At 35.6% G+C, this 26077-nt stretch overlaps 2 protein-coding genes across 3 annotated transcripts; both read left to right on the top strand.

The window, feature by feature from the left end:
* The first annotated feature begins 400 nt into the window (after nucleotides 1–400).
* Nucleotides 401–10202, top strand: LOC105054323 (peroxidase 60-like). The gene is made up of 5 exons (XM_010935819.2): nucleotides 401–605; nucleotides 5054–5058; nucleotides 8838–9017; nucleotides 9123–9282; nucleotides 9784–10202. Exons 1-5 carry the CDS (start codon nucleotides 401–403, stop codon nucleotides 10200–10202), a joined length of 969 nt encoding a protein of 322 aa, XP_010934121.2.
* A 2466-nt stretch (nucleotides 10203–12668) lies between these two features.
* On the top strand, nucleotides 12669–23675 carry LOC105053901 (uncharacterized). Of its 2 annotated transcripts, XM_010935238.4 has the most exons (14): nucleotides 12669–13015; nucleotides 13153–13200; nucleotides 14123–14183; nucleotides 14474–14506; nucleotides 15173–15297; nucleotides 17184–17318; nucleotides 18850–18926; nucleotides 19096–19352; nucleotides 20050–20106; nucleotides 20194–20362; nucleotides 22467–22524; nucleotides 22601–22686; nucleotides 22771–22827; nucleotides 23115–23675. In XM_010935238.4, the coding sequence occupies exons 1-14, from the start codon at nucleotides 12880–12882 to the stop codon at nucleotides 23187–23189; spliced, it is 1374 nt and encodes a 457-aa protein (XP_010933540.1). In that variant the 5' UTR covers nucleotides 12669–12879; the 3' UTR covers nucleotides 23190–23675. The 2 variants fall into 2 exon arrangements, with proteins under 2 accessions (XP_010933540.1, XP_029123126.1); XM_029267293.2 differs by lacking the exon at nucleotides 14474–14506.
* The last annotated feature ends 2402 nt before the right edge of the window (nucleotides 23676–26077 follow it).

Below are 26077 nucleotides of genomic sequence, written 5' to 3'. Positions count from 1 at the left end.
TTCTGGTAAACAAAACGAGACCCTTTACTCTTTTGGGTTGCGACTTATGAGGATGAAGTTTTGATTTCTTTTTTTTTTTTTGGGTTGCAGAAGTCTGACAACATTTGGTTGGTCGAACGGATACTCAGAAAAACACTGGAGGTCTCAAGGCTGGTTGCTTCTGGAGACCGGACGGCGTAGCAGCACCTGTCCATCGTTCACAGCACGATCCCAGTTTCAAGTCTTGAGTTCAGAAGACGTGATGGCAATATATCTTGCAATGCGTGGGCTCCGGTTTGCCACTCGACCATTATTAAATTTCTATTGAAGGAAAAATCTACGCTAGCTCTCCATATCTCCCCCTATAAACGAGCTTTGAGACGAGGCATGGTCTCACATCTCTCTATCTGTGCCAACCAAGATGAAGTCCCCAGTGCTTGGCTCCATTGTTCTCACTCTTCTAGTGCTACACATCAGCACCACTTGCCATGGTGCACTGCCAACGGGATTCCAAAAAGGGAAGTGTGGCCAAAATGATGCCGAGGCCATCATCCGAGGTGTAGTCGCTGCTCGGTTCAGGAGAGACCCGACCATCGTCGCCGCCCTCCTTCGAATGCAGTTCCATCGTATTTGTTCATTTGGTTACTAATGGGATGTGTTATGATCCGACCCAATTATGCAGACCACAAAAGTTAAAAAAAAAAAAAAAAAAAAATCAAGGAAGACTCCCATAGGGAGTTTTCTTCTCCCGACCAGCTCTTAATCGGAGTCGGAAAGCTCGTCGGAGATGAGTCAAACTCTTCCCCTCCGATTCTATTCAAAGGGAGAGACCCCTTCTTCTTTTCTCCCATGAAGAAAATCGAAGTCAAACGGCGAGGATCGTCGGAGTTTTCTCGCGGAAGCTTTCACCGTGTTTGCCTCGATTTCTAACCGAAGACGTCACCGGAGCTCAAGATAAGCCCCGATTTCTCTTCCTCTCTTCTTCTCCTTCCTTCTCTTGCCTGTGTACATGATCGTCGGTGACCGGAGTCGTCGGATTTTGTTGGAGAAGATAACCTCTATTTCAGCCCCGCTTTTTTTTGATTTTCGGATGCGGATGGTCACCGCCGACCACCGGATTCGCTTCTTTTGAGCTGCACCGTCGTCGCCCTCCTGCCGTTGGCCACCGTCGTGCTGGCCAATCAATGGGAGGACCACACGGTCCCTGTTTTGAAAAGAGACCATGGGAAGAAGAAGGAAGAAAAGAAAAAGAAAAAAAAAGAAAAAAAAAAGATAAAAAGAAAAGAGACAAAAGAAAAGGAAAAGAAAAGAAAAAGAAAAACAAGAAGAAGAAGAAAAAAATAGAAAAAAAAATATAGACTCTCTCTCCTCTCTCTCTCTCTCTCTTTTCTCTTCTCTCTAGAATTTTTCTTTCTCTCTTTACTTTCTCTCTCTAAAATTTTCTCTCTAGGTTATTTCTCTCTCTTAAGATTTTTAGAATTTTGAGAAGAACGATGATAAATTAAAATTGATCTTAATGATAAATTTTGATCTGTGATCGTCGGACGGTATATCAGCATCCACCTTAATCAGACCTAATATTTTTTAAGATTCTATTTCTCATAATTTTATTAAATTATTCACATGATAATTTTAGCATGATTTGATCTGATCGATCGGATTTGTTGAATCATATTGTCTGAAGAGTCCAAGATGAATTTTCTCTCTCTAAAATTTTCTCTCTCTTGATTGATTTCTCTCTCTAAAAAATTTATCAATAAATTTTTTTTTTAATATTTCTGATCTGATGAAGAATCCTGATCCATGATTGTCGGACAGCATATTGGCACTCACCTTGATCAGACCCGATATTTCTCAATTTGAATATCTATGATCCTGATTTAACCATGACTTGGATTAGATCATTTTGATCACACCAATCGAGATGTTGGACTGTGGCACCTAATTAATTTGGATTGTATCTCATGAATTCTCTCTCCTCTAATTTTCTCTCTCCATTTGATTCATGAAACCAATGAGGAAACCTCGGTCCTATCACTTCGAATCTGATTTGATCTAATAGTCAAACTTTAGATCATTTATGTCCTAATTAGATTTTGATTAGATGAAATTAGATTATCGGACCCAATCTAAACCGTTGAAATATGGTATTCGTATTTTTTTTGATTATTGAATTTGATCTCGTATAGAAATCTTTGACACCTGATAATTGGATATTGGGATATGATTTATGAACTGAAGAATTTTGAAAGAAAATATATAGAAATATGTGGATTTATTAGAATGCATTCGAGATAAGTAATGTTTTACTTTTTTTAGATTTATCGATAAATTATAATATATTTTTCTGACATAATTTGTGAAACGATGTATGAATTGGATGAATGATATTTTGTTATGAAAATATCATATTTTGATATATTATGATGAAGCATGATTGAACATATTGATTGCATAATGCATTATATTGATTGATTTCAATATTATATGATTATATGTTTTCTTATTGAAATTAGAATATGAAACATGAATTTTGAAGAATTTTGATATAAAAAAAATATGAATTGACAATCTGACTATGTAAAGGACCCTGCCAATGAGGACATATACGTTGGCAATTGATTTGTCTCGAAGGTTTACATCATCAGAGAGACCAGTGACATGTTGCCAGAGAGACCAATGGTTTCGAAGGACTTTGCTGCCAGATGATTCATAGTTCACTGCAAGAAGATATGCAGTGTTATGACCCTACCACAGAAAAAATATGGTTATAGCTCATGGTTGATGAAAAGAATTTAAGAATGAAAGAAATTAAAATCTCGAAAGAAACTCGAATTTTTGAAAAAGAAATGAATTTGACATGAACTATGTTGCATAATCGAAATTGATTTCGAATTGATGAACTCTATATGTTTATTTTCTATAAATAATTATTTACTTAAATATCTGATGAAATCTATTGAAAGTGATCATTGCTTACTGGGCTGTCTAGCTCATTACCTCCTATTTTACTATTTTTACAGATGTTCAGGAATTAAGATGATACAAGATATGAATGGAAGAGTGATTAGAAGCAGAATCTCCATACCTTTATTTTAGATTGAAAGTCTTATTGAATTTGATGTAAGGCCTATGAAACTTTGTTGATTTTATTGAGATCTTAAAGTTAAAATTTGAATTATTATATTTTTGATTTAAATTATTAACTAATTGTTCCGCTATGAAGTATTGATATCGTGATAAGATGCCTTGCATGCTTATGGGAAGAGTTTTCTATGAGTATGCGGCTGTTGTCCTGACCCTCGATTCACAATCTCGGATTGGAGGCATGACAATTAAAGTGGTATCAGAGTATAAGTGGATAAATTATGAAACATAAAATCAGATATAGAATGAGTGTTAGTAGATTGACACTAGGGATATTATGGTGTAGATCTTTGATGATTGTAGTAGGAGAAATCTTTATAATTTTTGATTAAATATTGAGATTATGTATGAAAGAACTATAAGAGATTATAACATATAGAGTTTGAATTATAATGGATGATCTATGGATTATGATATGATTAGTTAGATTTTGATCGAAAGTAATTACAAAAAGATTGATATGAAATTTTATTATGCATTGTGGTTATTAATTTGATCATTGATTATTCAAGTGAATCGTAAACTCAAATTTGATGTGAGAAATATACTATGATATTACTTCTAGTTGAGAAGTTGACTATTATTGACAAGAAAAAGATTTAATGATAAAATATTATTTCAGGATGGACTAAGAAAGTCTTTTATGATGCTTGATTGGAATATTTATCGAAATTAGACTTAGTATGTGGATCACGTATAAAGTGGCATATTAGGATGAATGTATATTTAAGGATATTGTAAAGAAGTCTATTTCTTATTGATGAAATCGATTATGAGATTGTAAGATATTCATTGTGCTGGAATCTTAAATCTAAATAATAGATCTTATTTGTGTCTTTTGGAGACTACATGATGTGTATAAAATTTTTATTTAAAGATTTCGTATCTAAGTTGATCAAAAATTTTTTTGATATTGTTGTTGAGATTGTTAATGAAAAATTGATATCTTTAGATTAAGATAAAAGATTTGATTTATATTTATTTAAGATTATGGGACCCATGTGAATTTATAATTTAAAAATTTTGGATTTAAAAATTGATACGGAGTTCTTTTACTTTTGTTAATGAGGTCTCTGATTGAATCTACTATTAAATGGAGATTTGATTTTTTTTAGGCTTATATGATTGTTATGAAAGGATACTTGATAGATATTAAAGCTCTTGATGATAGAAACTTTAGAAAAAAAAATGATTTGAAATTTTTATATGTTCTGATTATGTCCTAACTTAATGGAGCATCGAAGGATTTTCTCGTTGATTTGACTTATAAAGATTTTGATTTAGAATTATCGTATTGAATTGATATGATAATTAAGATTTGATTCTTATTGATTATAGTAAACTTATATGATGGTTTTAAATGTGATATTGGAATCAAGGGTTAATCAAGATTATTGTACATCAGTAAAAATATGAATGAGAATCGAAAGTTAATCTTTGCTTTCAATTGAAATTTAAAATTTTAAATCTTTTCTATTGATAAGATAAAAAAATAATTTGATCAAAATTTTTTGGTGAACCTAAGAAATTTTGATTGTTAGAATAGATTGCGCAGTAGAAGCATGGTGATTTGGATTATTTTGAGTAAGTCAGGAATATTGACTCTTTGAGTTAAAGAATTATGATAGATGATATGATTTGATACAAGAAATTTATTGATATTAGAAAGAATAATATTTTTAAAAATTTTTGGATATCCTTAATGTGATTTTTAAAAATAGTGTTTTCACTTACTATGCTACAAAAATATTTAGCATCCTAATTCTAGGATGAGTGGATCTTTGATTTTTTATTTTAAATTTAAAATATTTATTTTTTTTTTTTATCTTAGAATTGAATAATTCTCTATTTATTAGAAAGAATTTGAGATTGTTTATCGAATAATGATTTTGATCTTAGATTTTTGTACTTAAAAATTTATCTACAGAGAATGTAATAAAATTTGTTTATGATCTTGTGATAAATTAATTAAATCATGAGTAATTAAGGACTTTTGGTGAGAAATTTGATTTTTTTATCTAGAATTGAGAGATTAATTTCGATGATCAGAAATAGTGATATTGATTCTAATCAATATTAGTGATATTATTTTTTTTTAATGAAATGATTTAATGATGAAGTTGTATAGAAAATTAAAATATCAAAAGTTTGAGGATGAGATTGAAATGATAAATCTCAACCTTTGAAAATACGAATAAGAGAAAATATTTTTGAATTTTGATTGATTGGGATGTCATTGTATGATTCACATAAGTATGTTTTTTTATCTTATGACAGGTTGATTAATTAAGAGTGGTTAGTATTTTGAAAAAAAATAAATGATGATGTGAATGAAATTTTTTTTTCAGGAATTAAGATATTGATTTTCTTCTATTTACAAGAGATATGTTTGATTTTAATCTAGTCATAAGGTATTGAATATTATTTTATAGGGAATGAGAGCATGATTTTAAAATGTTAAAAATTAAAAATCTTTGAGATATTAATTTTGACAATAAGAAAATGAATATTGAAATTATGAAGAATTTCAAATAAAAATATTTGATGTATTGACTTTTTCCTTATAAAATGATTTAAGAATGAATTGATATTAATAATTAGAATATTGAAATATTTGGGGGTGAGATTTTAACCATAAATCTCAAGTAAAAAAAATTATGAAGACTTAAGCAAGAAAAAATTTTGAAGATGAAATTTCTTTTAGAGGGGAAGAATGTTATGACCCGACCCCATTACGTAGCCCACAAAAGCCCAACAAAAAAAAATTGAGGAAGACTCCCGTAGAGAGTCTTCTTCTCCCGACCGGCTCCTAATCGGAGTCGGAAAGCTCGCTAGGGAGGAGTCAAGCTCCTACCCTTCGACTCTATTTAAGGGGGGAGACCCCTTCTCCCTTTCTCCCATAAAGAAAATCGGAGCCAAATGGTGAGCATCGTCGGAGTTTTCTCGCGGAAGCCTTCATCGTGTTCACCTCGATTTCTCATCGAAAATATCATTGGACCTCGAGGTAAACCCCGATTTCTCTTTCTCTCTTCTTCCCCTTCCTTCCTTTGCTTGTGTACACGATCGCTGGCAACTGCAGTCGTCGGATTTTGTTGGGGAAGATAACCTCTGTTTCAGCCTCACTTTTTCTTGATTTTTCGGTGTCGGTGGTCACCGTCGACCGTTGGATTCGCTTCTCCCGAGCTGCACCGTCGTCGCCCTTCTACTGTCGGCCATCGCTGTGCCGGCTGCACCTCTAATCGGCCAATCAATGGGGGGACCACATGGTCCCTATTTTGCCAAAAGAGACCACGGGAAGAAGGAAGAAAAGAAAAAAAAAAAAGAAAGAAAAGAAAAAGAAAAAGAAAAGAAAAGAGAAAAAGAAAAGAGAAAGAAGAAGAAGAAGAAGAAGAAGAAAAATAGAAAAAGAAGAAGAAGAAGAAGAAGAAGAAGAAGAAAAATAGAAAAAAATATAGACTCTCTCTCCTCTTTCTCCCCCTCTTTTTTTCTCTCTCTAAAATTTTTCTTTCTCTCTCTACTTTCTCTCTCTAGAATTCTCTCTTTATGTTATTTCTCTCTCCTAAGATTTTTAGAATTTTAAAAAAAATGATGATAAATTAAAATTGATCCTAATGATGAATTTTGATCTGTGATCATCGGACAGTATATCGGCATCCATCTTGATCAGACCTAATATTTTTTGAGATTCTATTTTTCATGATTTTATTGAATTATCCACATGATAATTTCAACATGATTTGATATGATTGATCAGATTTGTTGAATCATATCGTTTGAAGAGGTCAAGATGAATTTTCTCTCTCTAAAATTTTTTCTCTTTAGAATTTTCTCTCTCTAAAATTATTTCTCTCTCTTGATCGATTTCTCTCTCTAAAAAGATTTATCAATAATTTTTTTTAATATTTCTGATCTGATGAAGAATCCTGATCCATGATTGTCGGACAGCATATTGTCACTCACCTTGGTCAGATCCGATATTTCTCAATTTGATTATCCATGATCCTGATTTAACCATGCTTGGATTAGATCATTTTGATCACACCAATCGAGATGTTGGACTGTGGCACCTGATTAATTTGGATTGTATCTCATGAATTCTCGCTCCTCTGATTTTCTCTCTCCACTTGATTCATGAAACCAATGAAGAAACCTCGATCCTATCATTTCGAATCCGATTTGATCTGATAGTCAAACTTTGGATCGTTTATGTCCTAATTAAATTTTGATTAGATGAAATTAGATGATCGAATCCAATCTAAACCGTTGAAATATGATATTCATATTCTTTTTGATTATTGAATTTGATCTCGTATAGGTATCGTTGACATCTGATAATCAGATATTGTGATATGATTTATGAACTGAAGAAATTTGAAAGAAAATATATAGAAATATATGGATTTATTGGAATACGTTCGAGGTAAGTAATGTTTCACTTTTTCTAGATTTATTAACAAATTATAATATATTTTTCTAACATAATTTATAAAACGATGCATGAATTGGATGAATGATGTTTTGTTATGAAAATATCATATTTTGATATGTTATGATGAAGCATGATTGAACATATTGATTTCATGATACATTATATTGATTGATTTCGATACTATATGATTATATGTTTTCTTATCGAAATTAGAATATGAAACATGATTTATAAAAAAAATTGATATAAAAATAATATGAATTGACAACCTGACTATGTAAAGGACCCCGTCAATGGGGGTATATACGTTGGTAATTGATTTGTCCTGAGAATTTATGTTGCTAGAGAGACCAGCGATATATTGTCAGAGAGACCAGCGACAAACCGTCAGAGAGACCAGCGGTTCCGAAGGACTTTGCTGCCAGATGATTCGCAGTTCACCGTAAGAAGATATACGGTGTTATGACTCTGCCATAGGAAAAATATGATCATAGCTCATGGTTGATGAAAAGAACTTAAGAATGAAAGAAATTGAAATCTCGAAAGAAACTCGAATTTTTGAAAAAGAAATGAATTTGGCATGAACTATATTGCATAATCGAAATTGATTTCGAATTGATGAACTCTATATGCTTATTTTCTATAAATGATTATTTACTTAAATATCTGATGAAATCTGTTGAAAGTGATCATTACTTACTGGGCTATCTAACTCATTACCTCCTATTTTACTGTTTTTATAAATATTGAGAAATTAAGATGATACAAGATATAAATGGAAGAGTGATTAGAAGCAGAATTTCCACATTTTTATTTTAGGTTGAAAGTCTTATTGAATTTGATATAAGGCCTGTAGAACTTTGTTGACTTTATTGAGATATTAAAGTTGGAATTTGGATTGTTATATTTTTGATTTAAATTATTGACTAATTATTCCACTGTAAAGCATTGATATTGTGATAAGATGTCTTGTATGCTTATGGAAAGAGTTTTCTACGAGTATGCGGTGGTTGCCATGACCTTCGATTCACAATCTCGGATCGGGGGCATGACAGAATGAATAGACTAGATTGTCTTTTGATAGAACATTTAGTGGTTTATTGCATGAACTAGGCCAATTCTGTTAACCATGTCTGTAAGAGATTTCAGACTAAGCCTAGCTCACCACCAATTCTAACCAATCTAGGAATATACTACTAGTGTCTTTAATACTCTTGCAGTAGCTTTACACTATTTTTTTGGATCGAACCAAGCTCGATTGATTCGATAATCTATGTACAAGAGGTGCGATGCATCGATACTTTTGGATGGTCCCTCGGGCGAGAAGACTGCACCTCCAAACCTGAGTGTAAGGGGCTACGACATTATCGACGAAGCTAAAGCTGCATTGGAGAAGGCCTGCCCAGGTGTCGTTTCATGTGCAGATATCATCGTCGCAGTGACAAGGGATGCAGTTGCCTTGGTAATTAACTAGCTGTGTAAACAAGCCAGGCTAAGGAGGTATACCTTCTCTTTGTTATCAAGGTAGTTAAATTAATTACTAATCATGGGTTATTTGTGAAAATAGGGTGGGGGTTTGAGGTATGAATTGCCATTGGGAAGGAGGGATGGGAAAGCCTCCCTTGCCAGTAACGTGAATCTCCCAGCTCCTTCAGCAACAGTGGCACAGGCGCTCAGTGCATTCAAAGGGAAGGGACTCACTGCAGCTGAAATGGTTCTTCTATTAGGTACTCTTCTTCTTTAGCATTAAAGACATTAAACAATGTAGTCTAACTGAGATCAAATATACATACTTAGGCACATTAAGCTTATCAAATTTCATCTCTGGACTGCTTAGAATGCATAGACCTGGTGCCTACTTTGCAGGGTGGGACCTGAATGAAGCTGGGTAGCAGGAAAAGAACAAAATCCAGATTCTAAGATGGATATGACTCCAATTTTTTTCTCTGTCATTGCTCTTATTCATTGAAACGAAAAAACTCAGATCATTTTAGTCAAATGTGATTCTTATTTTCACCCTCCTTTGTCCTTGCGGACACAGACATACCACATATATATTCAAAAGAGCTCCTCAACTATGTTGCAGCATATGTTGTGATCATCTTATATTACATTATCTTTTATGAAAGAACTCCTCCAAAATGCACTAGTTTCTAATTTTATTTGTATATGTAGCTCATATATTTTCTTTACAAGCGCAAACAAATAACAATTGAACGCTATTGTAGGTGGTCATACTGTTGGAGTCACTCATTGTGCTCTCATCATGAATCACCTTCACAATTTCAATGGAACAAACAAATCTGATCCCACCATGAATCCTGCCCTCCTCGCGACACTGAAATGTCGATGCCCCAGGAATGGAGCATCAGGGAATAACACAATCAACCTTGATCAGAACTTGCCTAGTGCAAACAAAGTGGACAACAGCTACTACAACCAACTCATTTTAAATAAAGGCATTCTCGAAATTGACCAGAAGTTGGCTTTGGACCCTGCAACCAAAAATCTAGTTTCAGCTCAAGCTACTGGATCCAACTTCCCAGCCCTGTTCAACAACGCTATTATCAAGATGAGCACCATCCAAGTCCTTACTGGAATGCAAGGAGAAATAAAAAAATCCTGCCGATCGATCAACAAGCTTTAATGTTTACTCTACGTTCTTCTTTGAGTATTTTGTTTTAACCATTACATTTACATTTTCATATCTTTTTTTTTTTTTTAATTGTCAACACATTCAAGTTGGTGTTTGTGAGAGAGGGATATTTGAATCAATGTTTCGGGTTTGTTTCTTAGAAGCTATATAAGTGTAAATGGTGGTGGACTAACCATCAGCATTATTTTGTTTGTTTTAATCTTAATAATTAAAATGTTCATGAAGGAACCATGAAAACAATTTTTATTGTTGTTGTTATGTTGATGAGGTTAGATTTGTTATACTTAAAAACAATTCTCGGTCTGATAAAACTCTTTCTTCAGAAGGATTCTTTTAACAAGATTTGTTTGGCAAGAAAGCATTTCGCAATTAATCTTAGCATTTATGTTTACAATATTGTGGCTTTGATTTGGTGACAACATTTACAGATAAATTAAGACTCTGTGACCTGATGCTGTTCCGAACCAACAGAGCAAATGTTATGCTGTCATAGTCTCTGTTACGGCTAAATTTGGATCTTTTAGTGTCGTATTGCATCATGGAATTATTGATTTGGCCGGGCTGAGAAGAGGCAAAATCCAGCTGAAGGGGATTTCATATCCGGCCTATTGGCACTACCCTTTGAGCCTTGAGACCTGGATGAGTGGTCCATCGTTATAATTTGGAATATCAGTTGAGAAGGGTAACTTGATTCAAAAACAGCCTGAAAAATAAATCAAATAAATTAATAGATTAGATTTGGTCTCGAAATTAGATCCGAATCTGATTTGAGTTCACAGATAGATTCATATCCAGAAACGTGAGACCTGAAATCAATTATCTCCTTGTGGTGTTTAAACCATTTTATGGTGGTCAAGATTATATTTTGAGGTAGCTTTTGCTATTGCAATTGATTCTAATAAGCCAGGGGATGCATTTTTCTACAAGCCAATCTACACTACAGGTCCCAAATCTAGCCTTTGCAGGTGGATTTGAGCAAACGCAAGCATTTCCAGACATTCTAATGCTAATTGTTGGATAATTCGTTTAGAAACTGTTGATAGAGACAATGCAGTGAAACCAAGTCAGCCAAAAATTTTCAGTGAATTTTTTCTCATTGCATAACTAAGAACATGCATATGAATGATCACAGTTTCCTCAATATTAAGTGATCCACAAAGAACAAAAATGCCTTGAATGCTGCCGCGAGGCAGAACTGGTAGCTATACAAAATCTGCTGAAAATCTATTCAACCGCAGCTAGAAGATCACCCACTCGGCAGAAACAATGCTTCACATCTGTCCCTAAATCCACCTGCACACATACCAGAGGGAATTAGAGCACAAGATTTCAATTGCTACTGGAAGAGATTTTAGTTCATCCACATGAGCAGTCTATTGTACAAAGACTATCACTGTGACAACTCAATGATGCAACAGCAATCTTCCTCTCTATTTCTCAATATTTATTTGCATAGAAGTAGTCTTCATGCCTTCTGCATATAGGATTAGAGACCAGTGTTAGAAAATTAAATAAGATTTTTTTCTTTTCCAGAAGATTCCTTAGCACCTATATCCACAAAAATTCTCTGCAAAATCTGAACTAGAATTCATGTTGCACATGATAAGAGTATCTTGGACAAATTTTAATCAGATCACCAAAAAAAAAAATCAAATTTCGTATAGCAAAAAATCAAACAAGGAACATTTCCTCTACAGTCTTTATTCATGATAACTTATGGATTTTGGACTCATTATTATTTTCTTTTTCCTTCTTTTAGAGTCAAGAAATCCGTTACTGATGCCCCGTTGAAACTACAAACATCTTCTATATATTTTTGACGGTCAAACATCCAAAGATGTGATCCACCCATCCAAATATTCTCAGGATAAAATAAGACAAAAGCAAAGTACTTAAACTAAGAAGGTGAACGCATATTAAATCAAATGCTAACACTACCCAACATATATACGATGTACATGCTATCAAAAGAAAGCAATACACCATTTTAATTTCCGCATAGCATGGTATGAAAATGATCAGGTTTTAATGATCAAATCTTTCTGAAGTGACCTCAGTTTCTTGGGGACCGAAGTTAATTTAAATCATATCTCTTGCTTGTGAGCCATTTTTGAAAGCAGCCTTCTTTTACCATCACGGTGGTAGCCCATGCGGAACGGGCCTTGGCATCTGCTCCACGTGTTATAAATTCGAAGCCAAACACAATCGATTAAATGAGAAAATTTATCCCTGATGCCTATATGAATATGAGCAGATGCGGTATCTATCCGTCGTATACTGAAATTGGACTGGAGGTGGTGTACTCAACCGACTCGAGATCTCTTTTCGAACATGATAGGGAGAAAATTATATTTATTACTTTTCATATCGAATATTCAAACAATGGGATGGGAATCTTCATGATGATACTCAGAAGAGATTGCTAGCAAAACCCTCCACCCCCTCTCCTATTTTTTGTACCCAAAAAGAAAAAAAAAAAAAAAAAAACAGCCCTACGGTAACATAGCTTCCTATTCTTTGTCGCTTGTCAGATTTACCCAAAAAGCGTAAATGAGATGTTCCACCGAATCGAGCGCTGCGAGCCATGAATAGAGACTCGGAGATCTAGAAACTCTCTTCGGGCTTTCGCCAGTGGTCGCTTCTCCTCACCGCGGGCAGCGCAGGGACGATGACGAGGATCCGGTGCTACTGGGGCTGGGTGGCGGCGGCGATCGCCTTCAGGCTTCTTCTCATCTGCTTCCCTGAGAACCTCAACCTCGGCTCCCGCCCCGAGGTCGCCACCCCTCTCACCAGCCTCCGCCGCCGTAAGCCCTCCCCCCACTTTTCCTCTCACCACCTCCTTCTCCTCTTTCTTTCTTGGATCTTCCCCTCTTGTTTAGCTTATATTCTTAGTTCTTGATTGATGGCTAACGAGATTTTCTCGGGATCCAACTCTCCGCAGTGGCCGAAGGTTACTGGCTTAAGCAGTCGTCCATGTCCCCTTACGCAGGTCTTGTTTCCTTTCCCAAGATTCCTGTTGTTTTAGGGTTTTTTGGTTCCAAGATATGGGTATGATTTTCTCGAAGCATGCAGTATCCAAGAATTTGCGGCCAAGTTTTTTTTTTTTTAATAATTGCTTTCTGGTTCTTTCATTTGAGATCATCTCGATGATGTCCATGGACTTCTCTTCTCAATGATAGTAATCTGGGGTGCTCAACAAGTGTTTGAATAAATTGTATTTAACAGCGTTACACACCGGACTCCAATCTAATGGCTCTTGTTGGTACAACATCGACCATGAAGTTACAATGGGGTGAAAATATGAGCAAAGACATAAGTGACTGGGATACATTCGTGGCAGTCATATATTGGTATTTGAAAGCGGAGATGCCTCCATAATCAGCAGATGCGAATGATTTTTTGTTTTTCGTGCTAGAAGGCATGGATGACTTTCCATATCATGGAACTCTATCTTAGTTGCATGACCACCCAATTTTTGTACAATTTATAGAAAAAGAAAGGACATGTATTCTGAAGGTTACTGGCTCAATCAGTCATCCATCTCTTAATTATATTAGAATTAGTGATAAAAACAATTAGATGACCATCCAGGATAATTTCCCTGTAACCATGGGTTAATTTTGCTCATGCTGAAACATGTTCCATTGCTCGATATTCTTTGTGGTGTTAGATTATATGACTCTTAGACTAGAGCTTGCGACATTCTGATTATTTACAAATTAGCCAGACAAGGTCCTAACAAGCATGCAAATATAACATCTATCAACGTTGAGTACCCGATATATTATTGTTTTTATCAATGAAATGTAGTTCAGAAAAATACATGCTGAATTCCTCCTCCTCTTTTTTTTCCCCCTTTTGGAAAGATAAGTTACAATAGCTGTCTCTGACTTAAGTCATTTGCTTTTCAGGGTCTATGTACCATGGTTCTCCATTGCTATTGTCAATTCTTGGGCCCTTAACTATTACAAGGTATGAAATTTGGCTGGAAAAGAAACATTTTTATGCAGTGAAGCTTTCACATAAGATGTATCAAGTCCACATCATTTCTTTATTATCTATTTTAATGAATAATATTGGGTCTCCTCATGCATTGAAGGATCATGAAAGTATACACGGTATTTTCCTTCTGATTGGGTTTTGAGAGCTCCAGCAATTTTTACTTTAGCTTGCTCTTTTTATCTATTATTAATTGCTACCTGTTAAAAATTTAGATGTTTAATCTTCCCAAAAGTTTGTCATTTTTTTCTTCGGTGTTGCAGAAGTGAAGGCCAACCTGCCCATTTCTCTTGCAGGTATATGTATACATGTTTATTTTGTTTGCTCTTTATCTTAACATGGAGATAAATGGTTGGAACTGTCATTCAGATATCTTATTCTGTGCATATGAAATTACTTGATGCTTATATGCAACCCCAAAACCATAATTGATGGTAGTTTTATGTTTTATTCTTTTGCAAAGCTGCTTCCTAATGTTTCCTGATATTATTAGCATGATCAGTTGCAAGATGATTTCTGTCATTTGTGCCCCTGATGACTCCACTGGATGGCAGTCTTGTTGCTAAAAGCAGTTGAAAATAGCAGATCCTGTCATATGTTGTCATCTTTTTACAATATGATGTAAGAAATAGTTAATAAATACATGAATTTTACAGTGCAGTAGCTATTGTGGCCAAAGAGATGTCTTTTAATGGTTCAAGGCATTGGTTCTGGCAAACCTGTTTGTCAGATTTTGTAAGTTTTTTTTTTAAAAAAAATTAAATTTAAACTAATGTTGACAGTGGAGGTTGCCTTTATAAACATCCAGCATCTATTAACCTCTTCATTGTATCTTTACATGTGATAGTCTGTAATCCATGTTACAGAAAGTAAATGTCAGCCTTTTTTTTTGTGTGTGTTCAGTTTAATGTCTATGATTATACGTTTACAATGGCTGTCATGCTTATCAATTCTAGATACAGTTTGATGTTTGTGATTGTAGATTTTGTTACTGCCATGCTCATTCATGCAACTGGCCAGAAACTTATGACGAAATGCCATCAAAGTTTGCAATTTCTGAACCTTTCAAAACTGGTTGAAGCTTCAGGTGAGTTCTAAGTATTTTAAGCGAGGTCTGCTGCAATGGTCACATGTACACTATCCTAAGTGTATCATTTTTAACTCTCATTGCTGTAAATTCAGCAAGGCTTGCCGGTCAATTTTATGCTAAGCATGTTTCAATGTTTCATAAATTTCTTTTCTATTATAGATCCATCATTTTTGACCATTGACTTGAGTTTGATTTAGATCATGATAAGCAGTGGTAATCAAAGGTTGATCTTATGGATACCTTTTTGAATTGTATCTTCCGTATGTTGATCAGAGAGAACATGGTATTAATGGGATTCGGAGTTCTATGCAAAGTTTAATAAAAGGGCAGGATTTAAGAGACATGAACCAGATTTGGGATAACTCTTGCTGATGCTTGTTTTATTGGAGCAGTTAAGACATTGTATTACTTAGCCTGCGTAAGAACTGATGATACAAAGAAAGATTGACTATGCTCATTATCAAGAAGATAATTGTTCAAATAAAAGAAAATTTAGTAGATATAGAGGATGCAATTAGAAATGAAAGAAGGATATAAAATCTTGTCTCACACTTAAGTGGTTGACTTAATGCCAGTTCTCTGGAACATGCTTCACAATTTGACCCAAGCTCTGCCTCATGTATTATGCAAATCTTAAAGATGATCTGATTCCTCATGTGGTGATACCTCCCATCATGTAGTTTGAGGATTTATTACCAACAAGGCAAGCATCCTTATGATGAACAAGAAATTCACTGCAAGCCTCCTATGTCAAAGAAGACACCATTCAGAGATTTCTAAATCTAAGAGTCAACTCCAAAATAAAAAGAATGATTATATGTTATAATCCAAGTTAAAAATCCATGCATTGTTACTGCTCCACCATTTCTATCAAAGGGGAAATTAATTGAAAATTATAAAACTAGATTCTAGGCTTCTTATCTAATTGATAACATAGCAAACTGTCAGCAACTTTACTCGTAATTGCACAAGAACATGTCCAACACACACTCACAACTCACTGACTAAGAAAATCTCAAGTTAAACTGACTAAAATAAGCAAGTCAAATATTCCTCAACGTTAGTCAACTATTCCTCAACAGTTTATACTGGGCTTATGGGATACTGCCATCTACCTTTTGGCTACTAGGTGAACAGACAGGTGCCTTATGTAACGTTAGTCTGGATGATCGGCATTTTATGTGGGTATTGAATGGCATGTTGCTGTGTCATCCTTTTATACATTTTTGATGGATGTCAGGTCATAATGACTATAGTATTGTTATGTCATATGAAAAGGTGTTTTAATCTCCCCGTTTTTTAGAGAGATCCGAAGAAGAGATGAATTTAATCCTTGCTAGTCAGTCTGCATAAAAGATACATTATTTTGGTAATATTTTAACATCATAATGATAACCGTACAGTTTTCATCTTGTCCTTATGTGGGCTTAGACCCTTAAAAACCTATAACCATATGCATCAGCTTTAATTATCTCAAAAAGGATGGAGGATAAGCAGAGGATCAGTTGGTTTGATCAGTTTTCTGGGTGGTCATTATATGAACTACAAAGTTATCATGAAAAAAAAAATTCGGTCATTTTTCTAAATAATTGTAATATTTTTATACTATAACCAATAGTTTACTTCTTACAGTGATGTCCATACCTTATGTATTGGCTACATAAAATACCTTTTCTGATACATCAGATGCCATGAACTTTGTAGAAGTTAGGCACAGTAAAATGCATTTTGGGCAATATTTGCTTCTGCAATTTTAAATTGGAGATGAGAACATGATTTTGTAATAAACTATCCTTATTATTCTGTGTTCTGATCTTACACATCCATATTGATTATGGAAATTTCACCTGCCAGCTTTAAATTTCTTTGTTCATTTCTTTCAGGAAATGTAGATGCTGGAAAATTTGCATCTCTTGTATTTTTGTGGAACCCATTGACAATAGTCACTTGTGTCGGATCAACAACAACACCGATTGATAATTTTATGGTTGTGTTGGCCATATTTGGAGCTTGTTCACGTAAGGAAGAAAAAGCCTTTCCTAGTCTTTTATTCTTTTTCTATTAATTTTCATTTGTGATAGATCATTTAAGACTTTGTCTCCAAGTTTACAACTTTTTTTCTAAACTTCTTTTCGTTTTTAACTCGTGTTCCCAAGCTTCTTCTCAAATATAGAGCAAATGTTTTAATTGTGATACTTCATGAAATGATGAAATTCCACCATAACTCTAATAATTTTTTGCACCATCACATGTAGGAACAAAGTTTCTTGTTCTCTGAAGGATATTGACTGATCTTGACATATACATTTGGTAAATGTATACTCTTCTTTGACCTGTGTATCTCTTTCACATTTGATCAACATGTCAAAATCAAGGTCTGCCATATCAACCTGTACCGTACCAGTAGGCAATAAGGTATGAAGATTTGATTCCGCATAGGGATGCAATTATAGCCGACCCATCGGGTACTCGGCCTGATTTGACCCAAATGGCGTGGATTCATCCGATCTAATTAAAACCCAAGGCGAGTATGGGTTCTAGATAAAATATCCGAAGTGTGTTCGGGTTGGGTATGGGTAATGGTCTACCCGGTCCCGAATCCAACCCAATATAATTTTAATCTAATTTTTTTTAAAATTATAATTATTTTATGATATGTGCATGATGAGTTCTTTATTCGATCTGACACGATCCGACTTCGACTCCTCTTATCTACCCTACCCAACCCGACCTGCACCACTTGACTCGACCCAACCCGACCTGAGGCGGGTATGGGTATATGGGGTTTTTAATTGCAGGGTGGGTACGGATATTGATCGATCCGACCCATACTTGATCCGTTGCCATCCCTAATTCGGCATAGGAGTCGAACCAATCTGTACTAATCCGAACAGAGTGGAGCCTCCTTCTACCACCCGGTATACCCAAAACTGAGATGTCTACTATACCACACTGACTTGTACTTCCCGGTTTTGGGTGGTACTATAATAAAAAGTGAGGAAAAAAAGGGTTGGGAGTTGCCTCAGCATGGAATGCATATTGTACTGTACCGACTGTATGTATTGAACCAGTAACTTTTTGGTAACATAATACTAAGATTGTGGACCTTGGTCACAATCAGGTGTATGCACTAGTCTTCTAGCAAATAGAGAGATGACACATGTCCATTTTGAGGTTATGTACTCTAAGGAATTCTAAGTTTTGTGATGAGCATCTGGAAATGTTTTCCCTTGTGTCCTTTATTTATTTATTTATTTATATGGAACATTATAAAGTTTTAGATGATTGTAATAAAGTTGGGGAATATGCATGCATGCACTTTGACCTTACACTGAAGAAAGGGAAAAAAGAGAGTCAAATGGCTATTAAACACAACTCAGGTGAACAACCTTACAAAGCTAGAAACAGCTCATCAGCATATGTCCAGAGCACATGTAGTATAGTTTTACCCTTTTGGCAATTACTTATATTGGTCAAATTTTTCCTGGAACCACTTGGTGGTGGTTTTGTTGCTTGATTTTGAATCACCAAGCTCCTACTTTTTTTCAGGTTTAGCACCATTGGCAGCCTTTGGATGGGTCATTGCTACACACCTATCACTTTACCCTGTAATCCTGATTGTGCCGGTATTCCTTTCACTAACGTATCATCATGATGGGAATTTCTTCTTTTGTAACAAAAAATAAAGATTACTTGTCAAGGATGTGGGTGTTTTTCTTCTTCCACATCTCATCACCAGCTCCCACTGTTTCGCTCTCATTCTTTCAGTGACTGCACTTGAATGTTTTATTTCAGCTAATTCTTCTATTATGCCATGGTCTGGATGCTCCTCCTTCAAAGTTGTTCCAACAGAAAAATAGTGATGCAAGTGGAAGCAGTCCATCAAGTCATAGTCATGCTAAGAGTACTCAAACTGGAATTCAAGCTCATTATTTTTCATGGAGACCGGCTCTTCACTTCTTGTTATGGGCATCTATCTGGTCATGTTATGTGTTATTCTTGAGTAGCATCTCACTTAAAGGGCTTGGTGGCCTTTTGGAAATGTTCAAAAAGTAAGATTTGCTAAGCATCACTTAATCTGTGATAATTTTTTTTGGCACTTATGGAGTTCAGTTTGATCAAATGTATCAAGTATTATACTGTCACTCAGGTACTGTCCCTTGAGAGTAGGTTGTCTGTAACACTTTTGCTGCCTTGTTTCATGTTGTATGAACCATCAAGAGAGTAGTACAGAGGAGTCACATATTACAGTTGTCAACTTTGTTCTTTTATGATAGTTCTGCAATGTACAATATAAGCAGGAGAACTAATGACAGATGGGGAAGTTGCTGTTGCTCTGATAGGATCTTTATTAGAAAGGAAAATGTACTGTTATGAGGGCTGATGATATTCTCAGGGGAGCCAGGAAGTCACTCGTGTAAAACCAAAATACCAGAAATTTCTATAACACCTAATAAACATAAAACAAGTTTATCACCAGACCCCATTAAACCAGCAAAAGAATAATCAAAATATAAAAAGCCAGATCATCACTTTTAATAATTTTCACTGTCTGATATTCTTAGTGAAAAAATGAAATGCCTATTATTGAGGTTACTTTTCCTTCTCAAGTAACAATCAGAATTTATGTGCATATATTCACCACATAAATTCCTACATATGTGTGCGAACTATGCATATCTTATCACATTGAATTATTCCATTTTGATTTCTCATAGTCTTCGGTTTTGTTGTGTTTGAAATTTGCAGGACACATGGATTTATTCTTACCGTGCAAGATCTGTCTCCAAATATAGGTGTCTTATGGTGAGCTAACTGAACAATCTATGATATTTGTCTTATTATAGTTTAATTTTCCCCTCTTTTTCTCATACTTGTGGTAAATAAATGCAGGTATTTCTTTGCGGAAGTCTTCGACTTTTTCAGGAATTTCTTTCTTATAGTTTTTAATATGAATATACTATTTATGCTATTACCATTGGCCATGCGTCTGAAACACCGACCGTGCTTCCTTGCCTTTGTGTATCTTGCTATCTCTTCAATGCTAAAATCCTATCCCTCAGTAAGTATTTGTTGGTTAACAAAATTTGGATTTTAAACTCTTCTAATTGTTATTATTTGTCTTTGTCACATGCATAGTTTGTCCAGAAAATAAAGCTGTCTGTATTTTGAGTAATTTGCACATACTAGTATTTTAACTGACTACAATTTACGTTGTTTGTACGTGACAATCCTGACTTGATATTATTATTTGTTTTGATGATTGGAATTTGCATTTACGGTATTCAAATTTGGAAGTCTCATCTTTTTATTGGTCACTTTTGGGGTTGGTTAGCTACTTAAACTTCTACATACCCGATGAAAACAATGATGTCCTGCCTCTCTTCAAACTCATAGCTGAAGCCATCTATCTTTCTTGCAAGCTTTAATGTTTGCTTTCCTTTACTCAAGGCTAATGATCTTGTTATGATCCGACAAAGACAGAAAATAGTTTTTCTTGTCCAGGCCATGCATTTCCTATTAACAGAAAGTTCATTACTACAACAACCAGAAAGGTTTATCCTATCTATCCTGTTCATTGGCTATGTAAATCATTAATTTATGATTTTTGTGAGAACATTGAAATTTTGGTCATTAGGATGCTTACATAAAACTAAGAAACTTGACCTATCCATCAAAATGTGGTGAATGCAGTTATAGACCTGGAAATGGTGTACATCTTATATTAAATAAAGGCTGGCAGGGGATGGAGGAAGAAAATAGCCATTCATGAACTGGACTTTCACAGTGTGAATTGTAGACATAGGTTTGATTACTGTGGAGTCAAAAAGCTCCCTAGGTTGTGAGTTCAACCCTGATCCCCCTGCTGCTTTGAAGCATGAAAAAATAAGATATATTTATGTCCATGGATTCTCTTCATGCTTCTGGCTCCTAAGGTTTTGATTGAACAAAGCATGACTTAGAATTTTGAATGGTATATACTTCAGGAAGTGGTAGAAAGACGAGCTAGTGGAACATTAGTGTATGTCAATTATGTCTATGGGTACGTGGTGCTGCAAAATTTGGATTTACATTAGTGGGCACTGTATCTTAACCTGCATTTTCAGTCCACATTGACTATCAGTTTCGGACATGCTGCAAACACATCTCCATGGTTGCGCATGCCTGCATGTGTTATTAGGGCTTTCTATCCTAAATGGAGTTTGTCAAAAGAGCTTAATTTGATGTTGATTAAATTTATGTGGAAAATTGTTGTTTTCATAGATATTACTATTTGTTAATTTTTTGGGACTGCAAGTAATGACCTCAATCTCTGCTTTATCATTATTGTATGTGAGTCAGTTAACTCGAGTGGACAAGTCTGCTGGAATTGTTCAATTCATGAACAACCTCATTCACTTGCTTGAAGTTGTTTTGGCAAGATGCCAATATATGTTATTGTTTTCATACAGATTCGATTGCAGTTAGACTATTAGTATTGTGTGGTATGAATCAGATGTTCAGATTCCTCTTAAGGTTAAACAACAGATGTCCTCGATAGGCCTATGAAGGGGTAGGCCATGTGTTGTAAGAATTACTTCTATATAAAAGTACTGAAAATGATCTAGGAGATATCTTATTTTCTGGTTGTGGCAGTGTGATTTCATCAAAGGCATCACCTAGAATTTAGGTGAGAATCCCCAATATCTGTTGAAGAAAGAAGGTTCAATGCCACTGTGCCACTTTTATCTCTAAATTTGAACATATGGTTTTGAATCATTCACTATGGTGAAACTTGATAAGATGCAAACCTATGATTTGGTTGAGGGCCCTTCTTATGTTTGTGTAGTGACATGGTTCATGTTCTGAACCTGATAAACATGTGGAGGAGATGGGTTCGATCCTACGGGTGGTGATTAGGCATACCTGTGCGCATGCAATATACATTCCTTTTGTTTACATAGTAATATGACTAGCATGACATAGATTTGGAAGGTCACAAAAACATTTTGAGATCTAATCCTAAAATTTTATTCCTTTATCTATGGGATGAAGTTTTATGAGGTGATGCTGTTAAAATTTTCATCTTGGTCACATGTCTCCATGCTTAATGATATATGGTACATTTGGTTGCTGTTTCACAGTAAAATATTGATCTTAGTTTCTCATCCTGTTCAATATTGAAGGTTGGAGATGCAGCTCTATACTTGGGCCTTTTGGGCCTTTTTGCCAATGAGTTAGCAGGTAATGTTTATATTCACCATCTGCCGACCCTCGTTGAGTTTGGCATCTTATAATCTTTACCTGCTGTAACACGCAGGCATGCAATTCTCTTTCTTCCTATTTTGTGGGTACATTGGAGTCTCCCTGCTTAGCCCTGTTATGCACAACCTATGGATTTGGAGGGTCTCTCTCTCTCTCTCTCTCTCTCACTGACCTTGCAAATGCATACTGCTTTGGGCTATCACTGAAACCAGCTGAAATTTGCAGGGTACTGGTAATGCAAATTTTTACTTTGCCACGGGAATTGCCTATGCTTGCTTGCAGGTATTTCCTCGATGTCCATTTTATAAGTTTAGATCTCAGTGTTAGTTCTCGTCAAATTTCCTAAATCATAATTACGAGCTGTACAATGATTCAAATTTGAAATTTTTGGAGGTGGCTCGTGGTATTTTAAACTGAAATCTAAGCGAACTAGTTGAAGGAAACATGAGATCCGGAAATATCTTATTGTTTCTTATTTGATATTACTTCACCTGAAAGTTAGCACTCTAATTAAACAAGATCCATTATTCTCTTGATTTAACGTTATGTATGGGTTCAACCTTTTGCAGACCGTACTGGTTGTTGAGAGTGTGAGCACAATGCTGAAGTATGACAGGATGCTGCGTAAGCATATAACAACATGACATCAACGAAATATTTGTTGACACACGCAATGGTTTCAGGGTGCTTGCTACGGATTCCAACAATCGCATCTGGGCATCATGTTGATCTCGAAACCTTGAAAGCAATTTTATTTCCTGTTCTGGCGTTAAACAGCATTATACCCTGAAGTGCTAACCTATGCAAGGAGATGCTCCATTGCATTCTCCACCACGTATGGGGTAATTTTGGATTTTCCTTTTTGGGGTTGAGGAGGGGGGAAAAAAAAAAAAAGGCTTGCAAGAAAATCATATCGTGGACTGTAATTTTCCGGCTATTGGGCGTGATGAAGAAAGGCTGGATGATTGACTAGCTGCCACTGACTAATATCCTTGAATATGTTGTCTGGTGGACCGTTATACCTTTTTAGGTGTGGTTCGTTTTATTCATTGGCTAACCAATTTTATAAACCCACAAGAACTCTTTTGCCCCTTATTTTTGTACGGTAAATGGTGAATTATTGCGTATTATGTTGTTTTGCGGCTGTTGGAGGCTTGTTTTGCTCACTGCTCGAGTGTCCTGGAAAACCCATCTAACGGTGGTGGTGGGCAAGCATCCCAGCCCAACCGTCAACGTTAAACGCCGCAGTATTATTTAAGGGCGGGAACGTTAAATGCCGTACCGTTGGACCTATCTTGTCCTTTTCTTGCGTCCGGGGTCTAGGCAGATTTGACTACTCATTATCTTTTCGGGGTTCGGATTGGTCCGATCAAGTTTTTTTTTTTTTTTTTTTGGGTGAGGGTCCGATCAGAGTTTTCGTTCAGTCTTTTCTTGAAGCGTTATGTAGTATTGGCAGTGAGATATCTAGACTGTCAAAGTATTAGGATTGTTTATGTCGCTTGTGACATTCAGTGGATTCGGAGCAGTATTTTTTTATTTTTTTGGTAGAACAGTACTACCTCTAAATGCAGGAGATTATCTACAGGATTTAGTTTTGAGAGATTTTGAATCAGATTACTGGGATTGTCCATTCTTCGTGGATTGATTGGACTTTGTTGACCACAGATTCATGGGATTTTCTTTTTGCTCACGTAGCATCTCATCAGATTTTACTCTTTAAGAGATCTTATTTTTGAGATTTTTTAAAATTAATTTCCATTGTTGTAAGTGGGGTAGCAGAGGTGGTGCAGTTTTTGTAATTTGAGGATCGAACTTAAGGTTGGTCGTTATAGATGGTAGTTATTTTTTTGATCCAACCATTCTAGGTGCCGAGTTGCGAGTGATTTGGATTGCCATTGCTTATGCAGTGCTGGCTTTTTGGTCACGATAGTATTTTGGATTAGAAGCAGACTATATTTATGGCCGTACATCCCCCGTTTTGTGATGTTTAGAGATTTTTTTAGAGTTCTTATGATTTTTAGAGTTATATTTTCTTAATTATCAGACATGCTATCGTGAGGTAAGTAGTGTAGTAAATTAGATCGTCCCCTCTGTTGCTGAGCATGCTGAAGAGATACTATAGAGGGCTACTCCGATTCCAGAAGCGGCGGTGAGCCTCCGTCCAGGCAGGCGTAGGCGCAGCGGATCCAGATTGTACGGACAAAAGAAGGTGAAGTGGTAAGGGTATTTCCCGAAACCCAAGGGTACCCTGCAGCCGCTCCACCCTCCGAGCACGCCTTAAGCAAAGGCCAACGGTCCGCATTATCTTACATTCGCGCTGAAATTTGTATGCGGGAATTCCTCTGCCATCCTTGATACTGATTAGATAAATACTATCCGTCCATATCCTGTTTCACGTACGGTATCGCTTTTCTCGGATCCTGATGGATACGAGGGATTTGGAATATCGGAGGCATCGGGTGCGTGCCCGGGGGGAGAAGAGAAGATTCTCCTACCGCATAGAATTTGTATGCGCGCGGGCGTTAGATGCCATCTTATTCGAAAGCTAAAGCGGGTCACCAGCGCAGCACGCGCAGTCTGACGCTCGGAGTTGTCGAGACTTGGCGGCGACGATTTATAAATAGCGTAGAGGGATAAGGGGAGAGAGAAGAAACATCAAGTACAGGTTTGAAAAGGAGCGAGTGAAGGCGAACCGAGACCTGGGGAAATTTAGTAAAGAGAAGAGCTAAGGTTCGTCTCACATCTCTCTTGATCTGAAGTCTAGAGGTAGTCCCTTTCTTGACGTTGATTCTTCGATCAATCTCGCTTTCTTGGTCGGTTCTGATCCTTAATTAAATGCTGTTCAAGTCGGTGTTCTGTGGTACGTATTATTGAGTCTGTGATCACATTTTCTTTTCTGCTTTTTTTTTTTTTTTGAGTTTCTTGAAATTTAGATCGAAGCTCGGTTGCAATTATATTGAATTCCTGATGCGATTTTTATCTTTCTCTTGAATGCTTGTGCTGATTTGGTTGGTCTAGTCTTGATTTTGAAACTCTGTAGATTTAGTCTCTGCGAGTCTCCGAATAAGATCACAAAGAGAGGACCATAATTTCACAATCTTGCATAAGTTTATTTAAAAACTTGTAGGGGGATCGCTAGCATAAGTAACTCTGTAATTTCGTTGAATCCTAATCTAGGGTAAACGACTTGTACAACTATTGCTTCAATATAGCACCGAAGGAGCAAAAGGTATATATTCTTCGACTATATATTTCGGTTTTCATGAGATGATAAATGTCAAATATTTATAATAGTTCATTTTTAACATAATTATGCCATGAGGCATTGCTAGCATTCTTGGTGATGATTGAAGGAATTTATAATTGATCTTGATTGGATGGATGCATTTCTTGATTATGACGGTTTTCCAGAAGACATTATTTAATTTTCTTATGCTTTTTCAATTTGAATGCTTCGTTGTTTTTTAAACAACACGTAGGACCTGGTTTATTATGTAGAAATGCAATTTCATCTGGTCATTAATAGTGTGAT

The sequence above is a fragment of the Elaeis guineensis genome, chromosome 11 (assembly GCF_000442705.2).
Source record: "Elaeis guineensis isolate ETL-2024a chromosome 11, EG11, whole genome shotgun sequence".
NCBI classification, from domain to species: domain Eukaryota; kingdom Viridiplantae; phylum Streptophyta; class Magnoliopsida; order Arecales; family Arecaceae; genus Elaeis; species Elaeis guineensis.
The sequence above is the reverse complement of the archived record's forward strand: the minus strand, read 5'-3'. Positions and strand labels throughout refer to the sequence as shown.

Excerpts from the sequence above, each read along its gene's own strand:
- LOC105054323 (XM_010935819.2), top strand. The coding sequence starts at position 401 with ATGAAGTCCCCAGTGCTTGGCTCCATTGTTCTCACTCTTCTAGTGCTA. Across the intron at positions 9,018-9,122 it reads CAAGGGATGCAGTTGCCTTG|GGTGGGGGTTTGAGGTATGA; the intron begins GTAATTAACTAG and ends TTGTGAAAATAG. Across the intron at positions 9,283-9,783 it reads TGAAATGGTTCTTCTATTAG|GTGGTCATACTGTTGGAGTC; the intron begins GTACTCTTCTTC and ends ACGCTATTGTAG.
- LOC105053901 (XM_010935238.4), top strand. The coding sequence starts at position 12,880 with ATGACGAGGATCCGGTGCTACTGGGGCTGGGTGGCGGCGGCGATCGCC. Across the intron at positions 13,016-13,152 it reads TCTCACCAGCCTCCGCCGCC|TGGCCGAAGGTTACTGGCTT; the intron begins GTAAGCCCTCCC and ends AACTCTCCGCAG. Across the intron at positions 17,319-18,849 it reads CATATTTGGAGCTTGTTCAC|GTTTAGCACCATTGGCAGCC; the intron begins GTAAGGAAGAAA and ends ACTTTTTTTCAG.